Consider the following 25,340-nt stretch of genomic DNA (forward strand, 5'->3'; position numbering starts at 1 on the left):
TATATAGACGAGATGAATTGAGCAGCATCAAAAAAAAAAATCACCAAAAGTAAATAATTTGAATGTTGAGTTTTCTAATTACAACATGTACTAATTATTTTTCAAACTATATTATTTTATCAATATAAAAAAAAAAAAAAAAAAACCGTGGTAATAAGCAAAAACCATAAGCTAGCTTACAGGATTGAGGGTCCTCAAAAGAGACAACGACATTCTACAATTTCCTTTCTATTTAAATTTTCTTTGAAAATGATCAAGATGTACTACATGTACTTGTAAAAAGGCGACAGTACTAAACGTCGTCACCACTTGATCAGCTAGCTTCCCCGGCCTGCTGTCCTCCCCATTTCAATTTAACACCAAAGGATAACTTTGATGTTCATTCCCCATTTGATGGTGCCGAAGAATCACAGGTATTAACACACAGAATAAAATTATCTCACTGCTCATCTAATAGACAACAGCCTTCAGCCACCCCCATTCCCATTTCATAGGCTCTCGTTACAGAGTAATTGCAATGGCAGTGCACCACCAGTTCGAAACCCACCTCCAGTTTCTTCATAAACAGAGGAGAGATGGTGGTCTTGTCTTCTGACCCTAGCATGAGGAAATGTAGTAATGGTCATAAGCTGCTGCTGAGAGATTTGAGCGTACTTGGGACCAATTGCTTCTTGAGATGACGATGGAGGGATGATGGTTTGGGCGAATGATATCTGTGCAGGCGAGTCTTGCCTTCCATTTTGCCAGTTTGGAAATTGAGTCATAGCTGTGGAATTTCCAACTGTCCTATATTGAGCTGCTGTTAACTGAGCTGCCCAAAGCCGGTTTTGTTGTTGCTGTTGGTGCTGCAACTGCTGCTGCTGCTGGTTCTGTTTCTGTTGCTTCTTTGTGAAGCCCGTAGGACTTGCACGAGTACCACAGTTCAAGTTGCCAAGGTAGGAGGGTTGTTGAATCTGGGCCTAGATCAAGAATTGCGCCGTAAGTTGGCATATGACTCGAAAGGCAACTCAGTAACTCAATCAGGATTTGACTAAATCATGTATAGATGTAGTAGAATTTAGTGTGAATTTGGAGACCACAGATAACTCAGAAAAGGGTAAGGAAAAAATAAGATCATGTTGAAAATAAGATCACCGATTGGCTGGCTCCCTACGTTCACTAAAACTACCACGGCATCCCCATTTAATGGATGTAATATTGACTAGAATTGAGGGAGAGTTTCAAAACCACTTGTTCAATTTGTTGTTGAGTCATCAATGTAAATGCATACATGCAATCTAAGAGGCAAGGATAAAAACCTGCTGTGCTGCTGCAGGCTGATCAGGGTGAGATGAGGATGAGTAATATGTTTGGGACATAGGGAAAGGCACGGGTGTGGAATGTTGCTGTTGCAAATGTGAGTGCAGGTAAGGAAATTGCAGCTGAGCCGATTGTTCAGACCTCTTTCCAACCCCACTGGAACTGTTATTAGCTTCTAAGCCGCTCCCACCAGTTGACAAGGACAAGAAATTGAAAGTCTGCAAGAGAGTACAAATTGATGAAAACCAGTTAGAAAATATTAAACCATAGCTAAATTGACATCGCTAAATTTACCTGCTTCTGAGAATTGTGCACCCCAGATGCTGATGAAGCCTGTGGCTGATCTTGGAGTGTTTGTTGTAGAAGAGTACCCATTTCAACTTGATTTGAATTCTTGTCGCCTATATTAATTATGGCTCTAGCAGATGTAGCTCCATTCAAACCATTCCTGTTGCCATTGAAGTCGTTCATGGTCATGAATGCACCTTGCCTTAATATATCATTTGGCCTCGGTTGATTCAGATGTAGTGGCAAGCTGTCTTTGCTCTCCGGAATTTGTAAAACCCGAATGAGATGACTTATGTAAACATGAGTTGTGGACCTCTTCAATGATCTTTTATCGGTGCTGACTTTAGAAACCTGTACAAGTCAGAGTCCATAAGATAAACCGGTCATTAAGTTTGGAACAACCAATTCATGTGGGCAAGAGAAATAATCATTAGACTCAAGTCTTCCATCACCTTTCCAATAGACGAACAATTCTGGAATGAATTGGGCCTGGTAGCACCAAGAGCAGTATCCATCCAAGAAGGAAATTTGGTGGCAGAGGATCTGAGATAGGGAAAACTGAATGACAAATTGCAAAGGCATGGATGCTGTAAATGTACAAGATCAAGGGCATGGAAGAAAATTACTGTGATGAAGAACCATGATTGCATGCACCACTTGATACAGTTGAAGACAAACCTGGCCACAATGCTGGACCTTCAAATGAAAAAAAAAATCAATTATTTAATGTAGTCATAAACATGACAAAAATAATCTAATATCAAAGCTATTTCAAGCACATATGAGTCATAAGATGATAATTTCCCAGGAGCAGAAGTTTTACCATTGTTCTTGGATTGACAGATTGTGTGCCGTTGATCTAGTTGACTTACAGTTGTTGTCAGCCCCAATGCAATGTCTGGCTTTCTCTCAAGTGAGGTCTCCAACCGTGTGGAGTACTTCACTTTGCTGCAAGCTCAAAAAATGTAACGAATAAATAAACAAATGCCTTGAAGCTATAAATAAAGAAATGTATTTAACATAACCACCAAATGAAAAGGGAAAAAGAAAGCATACGGAGTATCTCGGTATTGCTCAGGGGCAATGAAAAGATTGATAGAATTGCACGATGACTTTAGCTCCTCCTGTTTAGCCAAAATAGTGGACAGATTCACTTGAGCAACACGACTGCCTAATTCACCTTGGATTTTATCAGTGGTCAAATAAGGTCGTTCTTGAGAACTAGGCTTGTTCAAACAATCAACTTTAGGAGTTTCGTGAAGCAATGTTTTCTCAGCAGCCTCGTCAATTCTCGGGAGGAAAATTGGATTCAAGTCCTCTTTTACAGCTACAGAATTCCATAAACAACATACTTACAACACAAAAGGTACAACAATAAAAAAATGGAGAAAAATAACAAAAAGAATCTTCAAAATCAGGGGAATTAGTCTCACTGGGCTCTTGCAATGTTGAAGGACTTGCATCCAAAGAAGTATTATCCAATTTACAGTCATTTTTAGGTTCTTCGTTGTCAGCGAACATTCCTGCCAAAGAATATAAGGTCTCCACAACTTCTTCCTCGTCTTTGGTTATTGGCCCACAGACAATCTGTTTTCTGGACCAGTCTGGGCTTTGTTGTTTCTACAAAAGCATTTTTAGCTTTATGTAAATTAAAGTGCTTAATGCAAAAGGAACTGGAACTTAAGAACTGAAATTGGGAGCTAGATATAACCACATTCAGTCTCGATTTCTTTAAACCATCCCTTTTGGGTGATTCCACTCCACTGTTAGGGTGGTTCAGCTTCTTTGAATCAGGAACATGTGGAGAGATAGATTCCCGATTGCGCTTCTTCATGGCTGAGAATGAAAATGGTCATATATCCACAGAATTAATTCCACCAAAATCGTGAAGAACTGATATTTAATTTATTGCTTATTCAGGAAAAGAGAAATGAAAGAAACTTTTCTGATTCATAAAAAAGCTGAAAGTATCTCCCTCGGAAAAGCAAGCTTGAGAATATTAAAGAACAAAAAGAAAAATCCCAAACACAATAACATAAAAAACGACTTGAAAAGATTCGATACACCATGAAGTGGAAGCATCAACATAATAAATAGAATTAAAAAGGACAACACAGAGAATCTTGCTTCCATAAAAAGAAAAGAAAAGGCAAAAAGCTCCAGTTTTGCTTCAGCTCCAATCCAAAATTCACTATGCCAAAAACAAAACAAAACCATCCGGGAAAAAAAAAGAAAAAAGAAAAGAAGAAGAAACTTCCAAGAAATACCCCCCACCAAAAAACACTTGATATCAAAAACCAGACATCCAACCAAATAGCCAAAAACCCCACCAAGAAAAATGAAGAAGCATTCAATTTCTGAATTGACAAACGAAACATCACACACCTGACCGTAGCTTCCTTGGAACAGTTGCATGATCAACACCATCGCAATCATCCAAAAACTGCTTTGGAATTCAACCAAAACATTAGAAAAGAAAACGAAATTATGAAGTGAAATTCGTACAGAAAAAAAAAAAAAAGTAAAATTCAAACAGGAATCTAATTAATGAAAAGAAAAAAAAAACGAAATTAATAAGTAAATTCCGTACACAAAAAAAGTAAACTTCAAACAGGAAACTAATTAATGAAAAGCACCTAACTCATAATTAATGGACTTACCTTTCTGGGAAGCTTGAATCTTTTGTTGCTAGTACTAACAGCACCAATAAAAGTAGACGGTGCTTGAACTTCTTCTTTGTCAGACTCCTCACAACCACCACCACCACCTCCCATCTCACACTTCTTTTCTTTCTCCACCTCGTAACTACAACTCCCTTTATTAATATTATTATTAACAGCACTCAATCTTTTAATTCTCTTCGATTTCTCCAAAGAAACAACAAAGTCACCACCATTCGAACCTTAAAAAAATCATAAAAAATAAGAGACCAGATACCTCTACTAGGAATAGCTAACAAAGCAGAGAGCATGGAATCATAGACACGCATTATCAGTGGAACTCTTATCACAAAATCAGAATATGAATAAAACAGAAAACGACAAATCTTCATTTGGGGTTTTGTTTATTTGTTTTTAAGTAAAAGACATGAATATTTTTTTCCTTGGGGACCAGAAATAATTAAATTTGAAATTTAGAAAAAGAAATCACCAGAGAGAAGCTTGTGTCCAGATTGCTTAATCTGTTGTCTTGAGAACCGACTGGCTCTTGGCCTCACGTCTTTACTCTTGTCCATTTCTATCATCTTTTAACCATTTTAACACACCACCACCACCACCACCAGCTCTACTTCTGCTTCCTCAAAGACCAAAAAAATCAAGCCAAAATAAGCCAAACCCAGATCTTTTCTTATCGTTGCTACTGTCTTTCTCTTCGCAATTTAAGCTTCTTCAATGGAACAAATACAAGTTAGATAACATTGACTATTGAGAGGAATACTGAAGGGGAGAGAGGGAGAGTTTTTGGTGTATTAGTTAGTAAGCGAAATGCAAGGCTGAAAATAACCGAAAAAATGGCATTTGGGTTTTTTGTTTTTGTTCCAAAGAAAGAGAAAGTTAATCAATTTAGTAGCCAGATATCTCTCCTCTTCTCTCTGTCTCTCTTTGTCTTGAAGAGCAGAGGATCTCTGTTTCTCTCGGAGAAGATGGAGATGAAGATAAGAGATAGAGAGAAATATAGCCGAGACAAAAAGCAAGAAAAGCCAAATAAAAAAAAAGAAGAAGAAGAAGAAGAAACAGAAAAGTAATTCGTTTCCTCGTGTTTAGAGAATCAGGTTCTTCTTCGTGAAATAAAGCACACACAAGACACGAACAAAGAACAAAGAAAGAGAAAAAATGGGACACCAAAAGAAAGTCTCAAAGCAGAAAGAAGGAGCAGAGCAAGCAAAAGGCAAAGCTCTTGAAAATTTTAAAGAGTGGGTGGATCTCACTCCTAAAACTTCTCCTTCATTACAATTAACATTAGCCCATCAATGCCATCAATCTCTCCTACACTACTCTACACACAATATCCTACCTAGCCTCCATTTCAAAAATCATCACTCCTTTCACTCAAGCCATAAAAGAAAGAAATGGGAAATGCGAGCAACAAGTAACAACCTTTAAATTCGAAGGAAAATCGAAGCCTTGGGCACACTAAAATCGTCTTCGTTAAAGCTTTACTTGAGAAGACGTCGTCACTTACTTCCAGCATTCCTTTATACACACTCCCAATTCTCTTGTAATTCCCAATCTCAACGGTTTCTATTCTCTACTCATCCGAAACCGTCCGATCAGTAGACTTGGGCTACTTACACGTGTCAGCCACGTCGGATTTAATATGCCCCCATCGTTTTCTTGTCGCTCCTTGACACTCTGGAACTTTATTCTCTAAGGCTACGGAAAACCTTGATGTAGTCCCCAAAGTTTTTAAATTATTAATGATTAGGTTAATTTTGATATCTTCGATGAAAATATTTAATTATCAAATTTAAATTTCATGTAAACTAGACTAAATTACTTAAATTACCATAAAATTTTAAAAGAGCCTATAAGAAGTCGAGAATTCAGCTCCTAAATATTTTTTGAATGACTCTTGAAGAGGTAATATTGTCTGGTATTTGTAATTTGATTGGTTTTGGGAAAATATTGACAATATAAAAAGATTTAGGGATAGGTAGATAATGAGGGTGACAGTTAGGGGCTAAATTGAAGGTTCCTCGATAAAATAATCAACGCACCTGATTCACTGAAAAATGAGACTTTTGATTCATCGATCAACGGTTACTATTGAAAAGGTCAAATACAATAGACACGAGGCACTGCCGTATGTCCGTACGAGAGATCAGTCTGTTTCTACTGTAAGAAAAAGAAATATACTGTATAAATTTTCTGCCTTTCTACGAAATTTAGATACTTAAAAAGGCCTGAATTCAGTCGCTGGTTTCTGATCTGACCCACACGCAAAAGAATTTGAAGGGAGTGCAGCGTGAGGTGCATTCACGCGCTGTGGAGAGAATTCGTGTTCGCTACTGGGAGAAAGAAGACGAGGGGTTCTAGAAAAAGGTAGCGCTCACGAGGGAGTGGAGGTGTTTTAGAATCGGCGATTAATCGACGTTGATGTGGAAATCGGTAATGCGTGCAGTGATGATGATTCGATGCTGTGCGTCTCAGCGTGGCATCGGGTCATGAATTATGCGTGACTTCCATTTCTTTTCAGCTGGTAAGTTTAACTTGAAATGACAGAAATAACCCCAGATGATAATTCACGTTTTCGCATAGCAACGGCTACATAACACAGAGTAGGATTCAACCACTTACGTAGTGCGAATTATATATTTTTATTTTTTATAAAAAAAATTATATTATATATTTTTTTAATATGTTTTTATAATTCCAAAGATATAAATTTAAATAAAAAAATAATATGTAAAGTAAAGGTCAGGTGTGGTGGGCTAGCAAGCCAGCCCGCTTGACCCATTTTATTAGGGCTCGCACGCGAGCCTTCCATGGCAGGCAAGCGTGATGCAACTTTTCAATTTTTCTGCTTGCAACTAGGCGATTTGACCATAATGTTTTTGAAAAAAAATCACACGACATATTGCTTGTTGAAGCAGATGACATGTTGTCCAATTTGCTTGGATTTTAGTCATCACAATGATCGGAAAAATCGAGGTTTAAATTGTTTTTTTATTTAAAAACTCATTTTCAACTCATGGATGACACAAAACACTTATAAAATATTGTAATAATAGTGATAAATATATATATTGCCTAAAAAAAACCACCTTAAAAACTAAAATAATCTCAAAATAAAAATAAACTCAAGCTCATATATGTGTTGTCATGAACTTTTAAGTTAGAAAAAAGATATAATATGAACTTTTATTGGTAAATAAAATCATTTGACACGGATATTATCTATTTTAGTGGTTTAAATCATTGTTAATAATATTTTTTTTCTTTACAGTTGGAATTTGATGATCTCTCTCCCCTCTCTCAATTAGAGATGAAAAAAATAAAAAAGGTTTATCAAAATTAGATTGAAAAAATATTAATATACTAAAATTATATAATTTATGTGATTGTTGAAGTTCAAAAACCAACATGCATCTTTTGTAAAACTTATGATATACCTATGTCTTTTTTATTTCAATTTCTCTTTTTATAATCTCACCTTTTTAGAACATATGAAAATTAATTGGTATTTGATTACAACTAAATCATCAGGAAAAAAAGTTTGAGAACCAAGTTAAAAAAATAAAAAAGAAATTACACAACTCATCTCAGTAAAATGATGAACAAGTGAACCTTGCATGGTAAAATACTAGGCCTTTTAAAGTTATACTTAATTGCATACTTTTTTATTTATTTTTAATGATAATTCGTAATTGAATCTGCTCTTGAATAATTCAGATGACCATCTCAACTCGGTCAGACATGATCAACTCAATTGTTGTTGTAGAGATCCGGCGAGAGGGATCCCAGTAATCATCATTTATGGCTATAAGTATAACGACTAAGGGTTCTAATCTCATTCGCTCTCATAACTTTTGTTTTTCAGTGTCAGTGTGAGTCAACCAAAATATATAATCGTTAAGTGTTCTTTTCAATCTCTACGCATTTCACCGGTCCACTGTAAATTCCTTTTGCTCCTGCCATCCCATAGCTCGGTAGTCTCCATCGTCTACCCAGTATTGAGCCCTGAAATTTGATGCGAATTTGGTGTATTGATTTTATTTTATCTTATTATACTAGCGTTACCTTGGAGACAATTAAAAAAAGAAAAAGAAAAAAGAGGAGCATTAGTTGATAAAGGCACATAGGCATGACATGGGTGTTTGTTTACCGGTAGCTTCTGCTTTAAAGCTAACCGCGTAAACCAAGCGTTTGTAACGTAAGAAAAGCTATTTTTTATTTAGTGGGTCCCATAATTTTTCCCATCAAACCATGTTTTGCAAAGCAGCTGAGAGCTGGTGCATAACAGTGTCTATTGCAGGTAATGACAGTGAATTAAATTCACATGTGAATTTAATTCACTTGTAATGCGAAGCATTAACCTGTCTGTTGGAATTTTTTTACTATTCACGCAAGCATAATTCATTGGAGTAGTTTTAATTTTTTTAAAATTATGCTATTTAATAACGTTACGTAAATTAAAAGAATATCGCATGATGACGTAGTATTTGTGGAATTTGATCACAATTCTAATTTTGTTTCTGATGATATTTTACCTGATTTTGTTGGCTCAAAAAACCATGGAAATAGTCCTTATTGGGGATGTAATATGTTGAAAAGAATTTCAACCACAGTTTTAACCAAACACCTATTTTTTCAAACCAACCTCAATTTACTTTTTATAAAAAAAAAATTACCACAAAAGCTACCGCAATACCAAACACACTTATAAGTAGCTGCATTATCTGATAGGTTGGACATGGCGCGGTTAAAGTGATGAGATTGCAGATGTCTACTGTTATAGGCAACGTAGCAAATAAATGGCAAGTGGGCCATGCTTGTATTGGGCTTGGAATGTTTATGATACTTAATTATGATCGTTACGAGTTTGATAAATTTTTTTGGTATAAAATAAAAAATAAATATGTAAATTTTTCTAAAATTTTTAATTATAAATCAAAAGGTATATGACAGTTATTTGTGTCAATAAATATAAAAAAATAAAATATTGACATGTTTATTCAACTTATCTAGCTGCAGGTAGAATAATTTTTTTTCAACATAAAAAAAATTAATGTGGGTATTATTAATAAAATTAAATATGTACTAAATTTACATAAAAACCAACTAAAATTAAATGTAAAGAAATTTAAATGAAATTAAATGTTTAGAGATAAAATTAAAATAAATAATTAAAAATAATTAAAAAAAAAACAATTAAAAGAATTGGCACTGAACTTGATATAAAAAATTCAATGAAAAGAAATGATCAAGTATAAAATCAATGAAAAATAAATAAATCAAGAAAATGATTGAAAACCAAAATAATAATTAAAAAAATTAACAACATTAAACAATCATGGATGAAATTAAAAGTAAAATTCAGTTAGAAACAGTCAATATAAATAAAATAATTACAATTAAAATAAGAATTACCAAATCAAAAGAAAAAAAAAAGAAAAACAATTCAACCCATACGGTATAGAATTTTAATTAATATTTTCTGTCTTGATTTTACGGGGCTAAGGCTTCCGAAGAATACAGCAACAGTTGATGCAGATAACGCTTTGATTACCGGAGCTAGGGGTTACCGGCTAGCGAATAGAAAGTTAACGTGCAATATATACACATTGTAAAGTCAAAGAGTGGTTAACTAGTTTTGAATTAACTAAAAACCCTGTTGATCGGTGCTCAGTGACCTGCCACTGGATTTATATCTGACTTTGTACTTGATCTGATCGGATCTACGCATCCTCGCTCGATTGATTTAATGGAGGCTGGGACAAAGGTCCTTCATCACAGAGTTGCTGGGACGTAGATCAGTAGCTGTGCGGTTGATAATGGAGGCTGTGTCAAATTACTCAGATCCGAACTTGTCACCCAGCTTAGTCCAAGCATTAGAATATCGAATTCCAAATCATTGCTGAGAGCCTCCAATTCGAAGGTTTTTTTTTTTTTTTTTTTCCTGGTATAATGACTTTGATGAATGCAAATAATCTGTGAATTTCCATTCTCAACATATTGCTAGGGAAAAGCAGTGTCAAGAAAGTGGAAGGAGAAGCCCTTGGCAATCTGTTGAAGATCACGAGCCTGTGACCACTGATCGTATTCTCACTGTCATTTTCATGCTGTCAATTTTTAATTTTTTCCAGCAACTTTTCTTTTCTCTGGGCAGACCCTTTTTCCGTCCTGTTTTCATGTTTGATGATGCAATCATTAGAAGACGAACGTGCCTTTAAATTTTATTTTTTAAAATAATTTTAATATATTAATTTTAAAAATAATTTTTACAACATAAAAAAATATTATTTTAATATATTTTTAAATAAAAAATATTTTAAACAATTCCAAATCAACATAGCTAATAATAACATCAATCTATCGTAAATGTGAGAAAAAATCTCTTGATATTCAATCTATATATAAAAATCATTTAAAAACATTTAAAATTATAAATTTAATATTTTTTTAAATAAATATATTTTTAAAACACATGTAAACATAATTTTCTCAAAAAAAAAAAACCTTCTCTTGAAAAAAAATGATAGGCCCATATTTTCTTTTCTCCACTTTTGTCTTACAACTTGCAGGCCCAATGGACCAATGTAGGAAAAGAATAAAATTGGTCCTTCCACGCTTGTACATTGCCGATTCCCATTCATAAATTGACATGGTCCCCCATCATTGCCCAAGAAAAATACAAACCTTGTAATTGGATTTTCTTGAATTATGCTCTCCCCTTCAAAACATACAGCAGATATGATTTCTATGCATAAAAAGTATCTCCACCCTTTTCTTTTCTTTTTCTTTTTGCAGAAAGCTACACCATATACCATAAAAAAAAAAAAAGCTAAATCCACAAATATATTCAATGCTTATCTTCACGTCCTCGTTCTAGTAATTCTTTATTATGTTTTTTTTGTATAAACGTGGTCGTTTTGTGCATCCTTATTCAGGTAATTGCAATCTCCATTATATTAAAGCAGCAGCAGGATGGCCAAAAGCTGTTCAAGGGCACTTGTGCTGGCCATGGTGAGTTGTCATGTTGCCATAGCAGGGACACACGTCATAGTTGCCGGAAGTGCCCGGAGGAACGCAGTTGCATCGATCACAGCAGGTACCGCACGCTCGGTGGCACAGGTTTGGCCTTGACGATAATTGGCACCTCACAGCACAAGCCGAAGCACAGTCTACAAGAAGAATTTGAGAAATTCATAATAAAATCTGTCGAATCAAATCAATCTCAGTGAACTTAATATATACCTATCTGCGGGGATGGGTCACTCTCCACCAAGCTCTTGATCACCTGGAACACAAGACAATAATTGGAGTGAATGGAGATCAAGAAATCAAACTGTAGGCAACATACAGCATGCTTCATGTGCTCAGACATGGCATTCAAAATGCTTAATTACCATATCAGATACAGCAAGGTTGAAGACGATTCCTACGAGGAGGACAGCAGCTAGAATCTTGAAGATGGCCATTGCTTTAAGACACGACTTTAAGGTTACCTTCTACTTCTAATGAGGTGTATTTATATGAAAGAATTCGCAAGGAGGACGGTAATAAACGGGGTGGTTGGTTTCTTGTCAAAGTAAAAATGTTGGTTCGATTAGGACTACTTAGTTTGATTGAAGTTAGGAGAATCACATGTTCGACAGAGACGGCTTTGTATTTGATTACTCTTAACGAACGATTGAAGGTTTGATTTCAGAGGGCGTTTATTTTCACGGTACACTCTGTTTTTTAAATTGTTTTTTTTTTTTTTTATCTAAAAAAATATTAAATTAATAGTTTTTATATATTTTGCAATGATTTTAAATTATAGATGTCTAGAATTTTAAAAAAATCTAAAAAAAACTGAACAATACTTTTATAAAAACATCTCCGTACGTACAGGATTCGTTTTTTGTCACTTTTACTGCTGCTTAAAGCATACGGGCGGAGCAAAAACGCAAGAAACATCTGTAGAACAGTAAAAGAGAACATCAAAAGTTTCCTTTGCCTTGGAGAAACCTCCAGGCAATAGGCATGCTAGGAGGTTTCCCCAAGGCAAAGGAAATCTTCAGTCTTTACATATGCATCGGTACATTTTCACTGATGAAACCCTCCAAGTTTCAACGCTGACATCACAAAGAAATATAAACAAGGAGAGTGCTGAGGATTCAAGTCTTCACCCCACTTTGCATGAGGATCAAGCTTGCTCGAGGTAATCTGCTCCTTGAACCCTATCATCTAATCTAATTCGATATTTAGCCCAAACTCTTGGTGCTGGACCTAGATGATAATTGGTCGGTAAATGACATGTCCACAACATGCCCACAAGAACATGGGCTTAGGCTATCAGCAATCGTTATGAGGCCTTCAAAATCCAAAATTGGGCTGCCCTGGGGGCAGAAAATCCCATGAGTCTGAAGACGGGTAATTACATAGTACTCTAAGTGTTTTTTATACCTTTTTTTTATATATATAAAATTTAATTAACTATTTTAATACGAGTAAGTTAAAAATATAAAATAAATATATTTTAATATAATTTTAAACAAAAAGCATCTTAGGTACCTTAAAACCCGGCACAACATCCCTTTGGGCTCGGGTGTGCACCTTGAGCCCAACATCCATACAACGTATTTGGATTTATTTTTTTTATTTTTAATGTGCTCAAGCCCAACACTTATCAAAAATTTTTTCAGGATCCCACACGTGTCACTTAATATTTTATATTGATTCAATATGAATTATTTAGAATATAATACAACTCAAAATATCACAATGATAAAATTACACTTTAGCCCTTTCTCTTAAAAACAAAACAAGAATCATAAGTTATAAAAAACTATGAATCTTTTAAATCAAAAGTTTATAATTTTTTTATTTTTAATATTTTAAGCATATATATTTTCAGAGTTTATTTCTTTAAAATATCATTGCAATTTCTTTCTTTATTAACTTTACTATTAGAGAATCCTCACTTCATTAAAAAAGACCCTTTGCAGGTACCACAACTACCGGTCACCTTGACTTACCGATTATTATCCAATACTAGTTATCAATTTTCTGGACTTTTCATATCAAGTTACCAGCTAAATAAATAAATTAAATTAAATTGTTTAAGCTAAAAGACCAACCATTTATTCAATACATCAATTTATTTTTAAACATTTTAAATTTTGAGACTCGTCGAAATGCAATAAGTCATGGACAAACAATAGAGAAACATAGAGAGTGTGAACAACATGAAGGGTGTAATAATTAGAGCATAAGATTTAGCATATTTTGATCAGCTTCAACGAGATGGAGAACAAGAAGAGAAATCATGAGAATTGAAGCAACCAAAGATTTTGAGATGGCAATCACTACAGGGTTTTAGATTAACTATAGCCCTTTGTTGTTTTAACTTCAAATTTTAGAGGAAGACTGCTTATTTATATCAAGGGAGTGAGGCACGGTGGTGAATAGGTTGTGTGGCCGCTAGCTAGCTAGCTGCAGCCGCAAGAGGCAAGAGCTGCACCTTCTCGTAGTGCTAGATAGTAAACGAAAGGTGGCGTGCTTCTTGGTGTCGTGATTTGTCAAGAATGATAAAATCTAAATGGAGAAAGCGCAAGCATCAAGGATACATGTCGTCTGAGTTATATAGAAGAACATATATACTTTGCAAGATCTAATCCGGAATTTGACCTAGTTTAGAATTATGATAGTTTGATTGATAAGTTAATATGTGATTTATTGAATAAATCTAAGTTAATTATTTTATTTAATTTTAAATTGACTCGGTCAAGTTTACCAAATTAAATTTAACATCTACAAATGTGTATATTTCTAGAAAGATATTTTTGCTCCACATTTACACAGTAAAAATGGATGTTGATATATTATTACGTGTATTATTTATTTGATGTTTAAGAAGAGACAAAATGAGTATTATATCTTTACATAATTTTGGGTTGTTCAACTATAATCAAATTAAATGTTTAGTAATGCTATACTTTTTAATTGAAAATATATTTTTATATTTCCTTTTGTTTTTAACATCAATATTTTAAAATAATAAAAAATATCAAAAAACATGAATTTAATATTTTTTAAATACAAAATAATTTAAAAATCAATATTAACCACGGAAAAAAAAAAACGCTCCCTTGTTAAGAGATTACATATCGAAAACAAGTACAGTTTTTAGATAATAGAAAACAGTAAAATTACAGAAACTTCATAATTAACAGTAGCAACCTGATTTTCCGGTTTACATATAAGAGCAGCATATTTTCTTGTATATTATTAAATCATGAGTGCTCGAGATTTGCTTCAAGGACACTTGCGTCTGCCGCCATGGGTAGTCAAGCTGGCGTAGCAGGGGCAAGCGTCATAGTTACCGGCCGTTCCCGGAGGCACACAGCTGCATCTTGAACAGCAAGTCCCACATGCTCTCTTGCACAGGCGTGGCCTAGATGATAACTGGCACCTCGCCTCGCAAGCGCTACCACAATCTGAGAAACGAAACCAGACGAGCATCATTAAGTATTAACGTTCTTTTTTTTTTTTTCAATTTTATCTCTCGCTAATCAAAATATTCATAATTGCATGTTTAAACAAAAAAAAATTGCAATTAAACCGAGTTTAAAAAAAAAAAATTTGTGGGGAGGCACAGCTGATAGATCATCTTTTAAACATTTAACTTGGCCAGTAAATTATATTATGAAGATTGAGATTACCGATTTTCGTAGGAGGGGAACTCGCAGCCAGATTTGAGCTCACCTGCATCAATACCAAGCAACATACTACTTAGATAAATGATATATAGCTAGCAAGACTTCACGTAGGTGAGCAATCAGTATAAAAATTAAAGGGAAAAACAAGAAATCAAAGAAAAGATAATTGAAGTGAAACACTACTGTATCATGATCAGCCTCGGCAAGTTGGAGAACAAGAAGAGAGAAGAAAAGTAAAGCAATCAGAAACTTGGTGATCATAGCCATGGCTAGAGAGCACAAGTACTGCAACGGAGCTCTCAGTCTCAAATTGAAACCTTAAACCTTGGCGTGCAAACCAAAGAGAAAGGGCCTTGGTATTTATAGCCATATGATGGTAGTAATGAATAAAGAGGCCGAGGTAGGTTTATGGAGGGACCAAATATTCTCGAAGTATTATTCCTATTTTACGCAGGGGGGAAAAGGTGGTATATAAGTATATGATCAGTATTGAGTTGTCAGGGACGTAGAGTGGAGCAGAGCCCTCGGAATCATCTAGGATGAACGAGGAAAGGGTTGAAAGTTTTCATGAATGAATTTAATTCAATAATTTAAGTTGTCAGTTAAGGTTTCAGGATATAATTTATATTATTATCTAACACATTTCTTTACGTAAAAGTCTTTTGGACTTGAAACTTGCATATGTATATATCACCTTATGTTTAATTTTATCAAATAAATAAAGATGGTAAGATTTGAAATCGTGATCATTAGATTATCAAGATTCTGATATTATATTTAAAAACTAATTTAATTTAATAATTTAAATTATTAAATAATATTTTAAAATATGATTTATATTATTATGCAATGAATTTTTTTTTTTTTTTTTTTTTTTTTTTTTTTTTTAGATTCCTTAGTGGATGCTCTTACTATCAAGAGCCCTGATGGTGTATACTACTTTTGCCTTCTCCAATTATTGTACTCGGAGATGTGGCACATCTTTCAGCATCAGAAAAGGTGAAAAAGGAAATCAAAGCTCGGGATGAAGATTGAGAATGCGTGAAAGACTAAAATACGGGTAATGGATCAAGGAAATAATTAAATAATCGAGAGGCTCGTGTTTAATGTGATTTTAGATATATTTGTGATATAATTATTTATATTCTGAAAATTCCACAAGATAGCAGACTAACAACTGTAGGATTGAAGTGAAAAAGCTTGCAAGCAGCCACATAAACGATTTATTTGAAGTAAATTAGAGATATATATGGCAATTAAGATTTTTTTGAATGTTAATAATTTTTAACTGTCATGAATATATGTTCAAATAATCGTTAATTAAAATAGATCTAATTAATAGAATCTCAACTAAATAAAATTTTAAAGAAAAAATATGAAAAAAAAAATAAAATAAAATATCAAACAGTATTAATTTGAAATCACAAAACAAGCCGTGCGTCAATCTATGTCATCAGTATGGTCTTGTGCCAAACCCCCTGTTCTTTTGTTGAAGTCCAATCTTTTGGGTGCCCTAGCAAAAATCTGTACTCCTGAAAGAGAAGCTGTCCCGTGCTTAATGGAGCCAAACTATCGACGTCCTTAGGAGGTCATAGACTCATAGCTAGGTTTTAATTTAACCAGCACAAAACTTAAGTTTCTGACAAGCTGAGAGCCCAAAATTGGCGAGCCTCGCTCGTTTTACCGATTCTATTTATGAAAGAAATATAAAGAAATGACAGGCAGCTATCACCTTTGCACTTGAAAGCTTCCTTTAAGAACCCTCCGAGAGTGACTCCTCCAGCTGTTCGAGATCATGGAACACAGGTGTGCTGTGTTCATGCACCGATGCCAGCACGGACGAATTACATTAATCTGGTAGGAGCCTCGAATATCATGCTAAAGTGTGTTTTTTTAAAAAAAAAATGGAATATTCGGATTAATTTATATGTATTTTGATTAATTTTTTTAAAATTTTAAAATTAATAATAATGTAAGTCTTCAATGACTCTAAAATATATAAAATTCAAACTGATAAATTTTTAAAAAGTAAATTTAGAATTTAATCAATTAAACTATACATTTTATATTACTATTTTGTTTTTCTTTCGGATAATAATGGACCACCTTGGGAATTAGTTAGATAGTGAAGGTGCTTTAATAATTGTTCCTAGGCTAGTGATTTAGGATGGGGATTAAGGTACCTATTGGATGATACTTTTTAATAATAAAAGAAAAGCACTGCTCCTAAGAATGGCTTATTTATTGAGAGGTGAAATAAAATATGCAAAAATCTCACTTTCTCATTTTTTATAGTTCATCAAATCACATTCACAATCACCTTCCAACCAGACAATCGCGTATGTCTTCTTACAAAAAATATTCAATCCTCAGTGGCAAGGTATATGATCCCAGTTAGTTTCATATCCCAAAAACAATTAGGAAAGAAAAGAAAACGAAAGCACCGGGGCAAATTTTTATTTTTTAGTTATGATTGGTTATTATCTTTATATATAAAAAAACATATTTTGTTTTAAATAATTTAATAATTTTTCAAACCAAAAATATTTTTAAAAACATTTAAAAATAGAAATAAAAATTAATTATATCAAACACCTCCTCTCAGAAGCGATGGGAGATTTTTGACATGTAAACATGGAAGTAATTGACTATGATATTATTTTAAAAAAACCATTCAGGTCAAAGTTTATTTCATCAAACTATGCTATGTCGGTGACTGCTCGAAACATTTACGATTTGAAACTAATATTAATTTCTCGATTGTGATTTGTCTACTATATATATGATAGAGCTAAACCCTGTCGTCTTTAACTCATTTATAGAGCGATGTGACTTGAACGGTATTCTTTGTATCAGGCATAAATCTTGGATAAGATTTCGAAACTAAATCCCAATTTAGGCTGCGTCTGTTTTTTGAAAATTAATTTTAAAAAAAAAATTAAATTTTTTTATATTTAAAAAAATTGATCAAAGAAAAATATTTTTCAATAAAAAAAAAATTAGCTTAGTTTTCAAGAAAGTATTTTTTTTTTATTTTGGACGGAAAACACTTTCCAGAAATTATGAAAAAATTTAAAATATCATATTATTTACTGATTATATAAAATTTAGTCCTCAAACTTTTGATTACTATATATATTTTATTTTGAATATTATTTTTTTAATTTTATCCCTTAGAATTTCATTTTTATATTAATTTTAGTCCTCATTTTTATAATTGTTAATTGCTTTTCCCTTATCATTTTTTAATTGAAATTTTTTATTTATCAAATTTGTTCTTTATTTTTTTATTGTCACCTATTTTATTTGAAATAATTTATGAAATATTAATTATTATTGTTTTAATTTCTTCATCTTTTAATTTTTTATTTTTTAGATTTGATCTTTATTATTTTGATTATTATTTATTTTATTTGAGATAATTTATGAAATTATTATTTTTTTTTCAATTCTATTCTCATTCAATATTTTAATTTGTAAGATTTGTTTCTTATTATTTTAGTAAACTTGAAAAAAATAAAATATTCAATAAACTATTTTCCAGCTCATTTTCAATGATATAATCAAATACTAGAAAGTATTTTCTAACTTATTTTTCATTACACTACCAAATATAAAAAAATAATTCACTTTCCCAAAAATTACTTTATAAAAAAAAAACAACTTTCCAACAAACAAACGGGGTTAAAGGTGTTTTGGAATTGTGGTAATTGTTATAATCAAAAGTATATTTATTTCGAAATGTAGTAAAGTAATATTTTTTATTTTTTTAAAAAATTATTTTTAATATTACAACATCAAAATAATCTAAAATATTAAATAATTATTAATTTAAAGTATAAAAATAAAAATAATTTAATTTTCTTCAAAAACATTTTCAAAAAAAAGACTTGTATGTAAAGCATATATAAAATACATGGCTTATTTCAAATTTATAAAATTTTCATTTTAGTTTAAAATTTCATTCTATTTATTTTTTAAATTTGAGATTGAAAATAAAAAGCTCTTAGAAAACAATAAAAAATATATAATTTTTTTTATTATCATAAAATTGACAATTTAAATAGCAAAAATTAGTGTAAAAAGCCAACCAGAAAATTTTGATAATGATGATTTTTTAATTTTTATTTTACTTGAAAAATAACTAGTATTATTTTTACCTCAAAAGTTTAGTCTGGATTTGTTTAGATTTTTTAAATTTAACTGGTTTTTTTTTAATGATTTTAAAATGTTTTTTAGTTAATATGTAATTTATAAAGGTTTTTTCTAGTGATTTTGACTTTTTTTAAAAGTAAAAACGACTACAAATTTTGCACTGTCTAGTATTGCATCGTATACCACACGAGCCCTGGGACTAGACGTGCAAAACAAAGAGAAAGGGTGTTGGTATTTATGGCTACATTTTGATAGCAATGATTAAAGGGGCCGAGGTGGGTTCATGAAAGCACCAAGCATTGTCATATTAGTATTTTTTTTATATATATAATAATACGCATAAGAAGGCAAAACAAAGTGTTGCGTCAGGATTGAGTTGTCAGGGATATCTGGTGGAGAAGAGTCCCTGGAACCGTCCAGGGGGAGCCAGGGAAGGGTCCAAATGAATAATAAAAAATTATTTTTATATTGACATATTAAAAAATTATTAATTTTAAAAAGATACTCGATCCTTAAAAAAAAAAAAATGCAAAAAACAATCATGAATTTTAGTAGTAGATGTTCCATCTACTGGTGCATGGTACTTTTGCGTTCTGCTTTTTCTTTTTTTCAATAACTTGCACACTTTCATGAAATAAAGAAATTAAAAACCTTCTCAATCATTAGGAAAGAGTTAAAGGAAAAAAATTCAGACATGCACGGAGCATAAAAGTTTAAACAAGATAAATTAAGAAAAAATCAAGAACAAATATCAAATAAACAACCAGATTATTGAGATATTATCAGTTTTGCATCTAAATTATTGGATTATTTTGATATCTCAATTAAATACTTATATTAACCAGTTAAAACTACATGTATAATTAAATGGTATTTATATTATCATCTCGTGGATCGTTAATTTTTATTCCAAGCAGTCCACTAGACACTCGATGGTCATGTGTTAAACTCCTTGTTGTTTTGTGACAGCCTAGTCTCTGCTGGCACCTCACAAAAACTATAGCATTGCTAGTAATGCCGTCCCGCTGTAAAGGTAATGTGTTGTAATATTATATTAGTTATTTTTTAAAATATTTTTTATTTAAAATATATTAAAATAATATTATTTTTAATATTAAAACAATTAAAAAACATGCGCCGCCATCCACGTAGAAAAACAGTGCCAAAATGGTGATGTCCTGAGGAGGTCTTATCTACTAAATGTAGGCTTTAAATTTAACTCAGACACAATGTTTTTATTGTGTCTGAGTGGAAAATTAAGTTCCTGACAAGTCTGGTCAGATCACTCGTGCAGCTTGTTAATTTTATGATATCAATATCATTATTATTATTAGTAGACCTGCACTAATCCAACATATTGATCTAGTAAACTCATTTTAAATTATTTTAAATTGAACAAAAATACATTGACATGTTTTTAAATAACCATGTTTTAATGATCCAGCTGTTTTTGTTGGATATAACCGGATCAATTCTGATAATATATATATATAAAAAAAGCAATAAAAATTTAATAAAAATATTGATTTAAATACTCATGAGTTGATATAATAATTAACTCAGATTATTTTTTATTTTGATTATAGAATTTCGTCTAACAACTATAACTAATAGCACTACCTTTTTTATTTGTGAAAAAAAGAAGAAGCATGCAGCTATCACCCGTGCGATGGTTGGCATTGTGCTAGTTGGCATTTTGATAGTTTTTATTATTATAATTTTTAAAAGCAAGTCTAGTAAAAAATCTAAACTATAGATTTTTTATAATTAATATTTAAAAAAAAATCAATGACACTCATGCAAAATTATAACGTGTTAATTAATCAAACACTTTTAACATTATAATTAAAACAAAAAATAATATCAATTGCAATTCATCTCAATACCAAATATATCCTAAAACTTCTTAAAAACCTTCCAACTATAACGCGACTCCGCCACGTGTACATGATCACACCATAGTAAAAGCTACAAGTTATAAATTTTTTGTAACTAATATTTAAAGAAATATTTTTTAATATAATCTATATATATACATATTAAAAATTATAGTTAAAATAAAATATAATCTTGACCGTAGTTATTAAACCCGATCATAGAGTTGACCCGGTTAAAAAGTTAGGTCCTAGGTTACATGGGTTGAATTGGATCAACTAAGATAAAAATAAAAAAAATATTTAAAGTTTTAATATTTCACGTGAAATAAATTAAAAATATTTCATATGAATTTATGATATATATAGCTATCCTATATGGAAAAGCTAAGAAACATTATTCGTGTGTGTACAGTTATCCCATGAAGAAAAAACAAGAAAACATCCATATGAATAGAGGCTATATGCATAGCTATCACACGTGGAAATTTTTTAAAATACTTCATGTTAATAAAAGCTATATATAAATGCACGCTATACATAGTTATCTCACATGGAAATATTTAAAGATATTAAAGTTAAGAAACTCTTTATATGAATGCACGCTATACATAGCTATCTCACATGGAAATATTTAAAGATATTTATGTGAGTAAAGGTTATATATAAATGGTTATCTGATATGTAAAAAATTAAGAAACGTTCACATGAATGAAGGCTATATATAACAATAAAACATGAAAAAGTTAATAAATATTTTATGTGAATATACACTATAAATATAATCATTTCAAGTAAAAAAGTTCAAAAAATATTTAAGGAGATGTAGGATATAAAAAAAATAATGTAAGGTATTCACAAATTAATTTTATATTTTTGAGTTTTTTTTTAAGCTTGATCTCACCTAAGTTACACCAGATTATTCAGGTTCGAAATTAACCCGACAAGTCATCCAAATTTAATCACGCTAATTATAAGCCCGAGTGAGCTTTAGCTTTTGAAAAGTGGAAACCCAATTAAAACCCTGAATCACTATGATTAATCCGTGTTACAAGCTCGAGCTTGTTTAACAGTGTGGTTATGGTTGTTTTTTCAAATAATTTTTTATGTCAAAATACATGTTATTTTTTTTTATTTTTTAAAAATTATTTTTTATATCAAAATATTAAATGATTCGAAAACACTAAAAATATTTTAATTTAAAATTAATAAAAAAAATTAATTTTTTTTAAACCATTTATAAAATACTGAAATAAACGTCCTACCACTCTACCTAATGAACCATGTAGCCTCCCAAGAAGCTCCCAAAAGTGACTCCGCCAGCTGTGCGGGACCGCACCACAGCTGTCTTATGTTCATGCACCTAGTGCTAGCACGCACGAACTGCATTAATGTAGCAGTCACGTCCAAAAAATCATATCACGGGTAATTTTGTTTTTGAAGACAGTAAAGGTCCCACCGAAGGCCCTTGATATTTTGTTCGGAGGCTAAGTAATTTAGGATGGAGATTAGGGTCCTTCTGGATAATGTTTGTCCACGCATGATAAAAAAGATAAGCATTGGCACTAGGATCGATCCTATCTTTATTCTTCCACCTGTCATATGTACCTATCAAAAAACATTAAACGGGAAGGCAAGTTGGCGAATTTACTGTTGCAAATATAAGCATTTTACGACGTCCTGTAACAATATAATTACTGTCTTGTCATCCCAAAAAAAAATAAAAATCAATGGTCTTGGTATTGGTAATACCAGTGAAAGTATTTTGATATTTTACCATTATTAAAAAATTAGTAAAAAATATAATGTCCTTTACAATTTTTTAAATACAGTAAAATAACTCAATTATTTCCAAATCAAGATTTTTGAAATTGATAGATAATGATATTTATGTGTTTTTACTTTTTAAAAACAAAATAAAATGACAACCTTACCTTAAAAAAAAAAAAGTATTAGGGGGCCTTTTAAAATATAGAGTCATAGAGTTTTCTTCTTTTAAAATAAAACATGGTCACGATATTTAAATATTATTTTTTATAAAAAAAATAATTTAGACCCGCGAAGTAACGCGTGGCATGTCCAGTAAAAACTCTATAATGAAATCTGTGTATCAACTGATTAGATAATCGAAAATTATCCCTAATTAATTTGTTTAAAATGTCATTGGTGGTTAAAGATTTTGTCACACTCCAATTCTTTTGAAATATAAGCATCCAAGTAGCTCGAAATTTAAGTTTCTCGGTCATTTAATACAAAAGTTTACTTTATCAAACTGCGGGACGCCAACGACATAAATTCGAAACATTTATTTCGAATTACTGTAGACTCGAGAATTAGCATGAACGCAGTTTTTGTACATATGTATAATTGTTATTTTTTTTTCTCTTTCGTCTTTTTTTTCCCTTTTTAAATTTATTTTTCCCCTCAATTCCAATCTATTTTTCTAACAATCAAATGGGTTTTCTTTTCATTGCTAAGTCAATTAAATTGAATATATAATTTAATTTTAAACTCAAACTAAATAAAAAGTTAAGTCAATAAATTTTTTGATATCAATTTATTATTTTTTTCAATTTTTTTCTCAATTTTTTTTATTAATTTACCGTATTGTTTTTGTATCTACCAAATTAACTCATAAGTTATGTCAGAGAATACATACAATTTAAATTTAAACCTGACTTTCCTGATTTAAAATCATACAAAAAAATAAATAAAAAAATTTCAAGATTAACCCACTAATTCAAGTAAATATAAAATAATTTTTTATCATCTAGATATTTTATTATATTTTAAATTCTTTTAATCCGATCGGCACAAAAAAGTGCTGGCGTGGAAACTAGCTGCAAGTAAAATATTACTCGAGTGTGATTGTTCTTTTTTTTAAAACATGATATACTCATCTTGTGTTTAATGAATATATCAAAAGATAGAAAATTCAAAATACAATTACAAAGAAGAAAATACAAATATACTTAAGAACCATCTTTCCATGAGCCCATTAGTGCTTCTCGCTATCAAGAACATAAATATCTGCATAAGATCGGAGTGGTGAACTTTGAATTCAATTTTTTGTTATCATCCCCAAGATTTGAAAGTTACTGAACGTCAGGTTCGATTTTTTTTTTTTTTTTTGTGGAGAATTTGGTTGGTCGATCAATTGGTCATGATTTGGATTTAAGTTCTGTGCACATAAAATAAATAAAAGAAAACAGAACTTTCCAAATAAAATTCTACATTTGCAATTACAATTTATCACAAATAATTCAGGACATATATTACAAACAAAAAGAAATGGAAAAGGAAAGTACAGCTTAATATCTATTAATTATTCGAACTCCGATGATTATTCTTGTTGCATAGCTTTTAATAAGCAGGCAAAGGCTGCTTTCAAGGACACTTGAGTCGGCCACCTCGAGTAGTCATGGTGGCATAGCAAGGGCAGGCGTCATGGTTGCCGGAAGTGCCTGGGGGGACACACTTGCATCGTGCACAGCAAGTCCCGCAAGCCCTCTTGCAAAGACGTGGCCTAGAGGATAAGGAACACCTAGCATTGCAAGCGCCACCACAATCTGCTTATAAATGCACGAATAATTTTATTAAAATGTGCTGATGTTTAAACAATAATTTAATTCGATCTTGATATATACATATATTAACCAATGAAATAGTTGCCATTTGACCAACTGACGACAACTGTGGGCAGGTTGAACAAATCACGTACCGATATTCTTCCCAGGAGTATAGCTTGCATCTTGAATATCAGAGTTCACCACCTGCACCAATCATCGATCAAACGCCATGTTATTTTGTATAATCTTGGAGGGTTCGACCTCAAAAACAACGAGAAAGAAATCAACTTGACAACACTCGAATCTAAAGGAGGAAATAAGCTGTATATAATAAGAAACAACACTCAAACCTTCTGGTCAGCTTCAACAAGGTGGAGCACGAGGAGAGATGCTACAAGAGAAACAATCAAAAGCTTCGATATAGCCATTGCTAGAGCTTTAACCAGACGACTCCGAGAGAACTTCTAATTTTGTTTGGAATTGAATTGAACTCTGCTAGTTTGATTGCATGAAAGGAGAGATAGGGTGTCGCTATTTATAGCCAGAGCACGATCAGCGAATTCAACTAGGTGGAGTAGGTGCATGGAAGGACGGGACATCCTGCTGGCATGCACATACGAAACTGAGAGCTGGTCTCCCACAAATTATAATATGGTAACTTGTTTTTTTTTTTTTTTTTTTTAATTTACGTGGGTGTCCGGGCCAGCTTGCGTGCACCACGACTAATCCCACGACTCACTGAACATCCTGCAAATCCAGTGAGCATGTAAGGCATCGCGGGGGTGACAG

General features: G+C 32.0%; 4 protein-coding genes across 6 annotated transcripts; all 4 read right to left on the reverse strand.

The window, feature by feature from the left end:
* Positions 1–29: 29 nt before the first annotated feature.
* LOC118062034 (uncharacterized) lies at positions 30–5,752 on the reverse strand. 2 transcript variants are annotated; one of them, XM_035075709.2, is made up of 12 exons: positions 4,738–5,752; positions 4,248–4,489; positions 3,973–4,030; positions 3,302–3,423; positions 3,021–3,207; positions 2,644–2,914; positions 2,411–2,535; positions 2,214–2,283; positions 2,040–2,130; positions 1,594–1,938; positions 1,299–1,517; positions 30–959 (listed from the first exon to the last, which is right to left on the reverse strand). In XM_035075709.2, exons 1-12 carry the CDS (start codon positions 4,829–4,831, stop codon positions 489–491), a joined length of 2,295 nt encoding a protein of 764 aa, XP_034931600.1. In that variant the 5' UTR covers positions 4,832–5,752; the 3' UTR covers positions 30–488. The 2 variants fall into 2 exon arrangements, with proteins under 2 accessions (XP_034931600.1, XP_034931599.1); XM_035075708.2 differs by having other exon boundaries at positions 3,299–3,423.
* Positions 5,753–10,939: 5,187 nt separating this feature from the next.
* On the reverse strand, positions 10,940–11,794 carry LOC118062052 (gibberellin-regulated protein 11). The gene is made up of 3 exons (XM_035075728.2): positions 11,657–11,794; positions 11,505–11,547; positions 10,940–11,431 (listed from the first exon to the last, which is right to left on the reverse strand). Exons 1-3 carry the CDS (start codon positions 11,726–11,728, stop codon positions 11,250–11,252), a joined length of 297 nt encoding a protein of 98 aa, XP_034931619.1. The 5' UTR covers positions 11,729–11,794; the 3' UTR covers positions 10,940–11,249.
* Positions 11,795–14,366: 2,572 nt separating this feature from the next.
* On the reverse strand, positions 14,367–15,321 carry LOC118062050 (gibberellin-regulated protein 1). Of its 2 annotated transcripts, none has more exons than XM_035075727.2 (3): positions 15,137–15,321; positions 14,957–14,999; positions 14,367–14,731 (listed from the first exon to the last, which is right to left on the reverse strand). In XM_035075727.2, exons 1-3 carry the CDS (start codon positions 15,218–15,220, stop codon positions 14,550–14,552), a joined length of 309 nt encoding a protein of 102 aa, XP_034931618.1. In that variant the 5' UTR covers positions 15,221–15,321; the 3' UTR covers positions 14,367–14,549. The 2 variants fall into 2 exon arrangements, with proteins under 2 accessions (XP_034931618.1, XP_073265304.1); XM_073409203.1 differs by having other exon boundaries at positions 15,197–15,311.
* Positions 15,322–24,197: 8,876 nt separating this feature from the next.
* On the reverse strand, positions 24,198–25,068 carry LOC118062049 (gibberellin-regulated protein 1). The gene is made up of 3 exons (XM_035075726.2): positions 24,902–25,068; positions 24,704–24,755; positions 24,198–24,551 (listed from the first exon to the last, which is right to left on the reverse strand). Exons 1-3 carry the CDS (start codon positions 24,977–24,979, stop codon positions 24,370–24,372), a joined length of 312 nt encoding a protein of 103 aa, XP_034931617.1. The 5' UTR covers positions 24,980–25,068; the 3' UTR covers positions 24,198–24,369.
* Between the last annotated feature and the right edge of the window lie 272 nt (positions 25,069–25,340).

This window comes from Populus alba, chromosome 5, assembly GCF_005239225.2.
Source record: "Populus alba chromosome 5, ASM523922v2, whole genome shotgun sequence".
NCBI lineage: Eukaryota > Viridiplantae > Streptophyta > Magnoliopsida > Malpighiales > Salicaceae > Populus > Populus alba.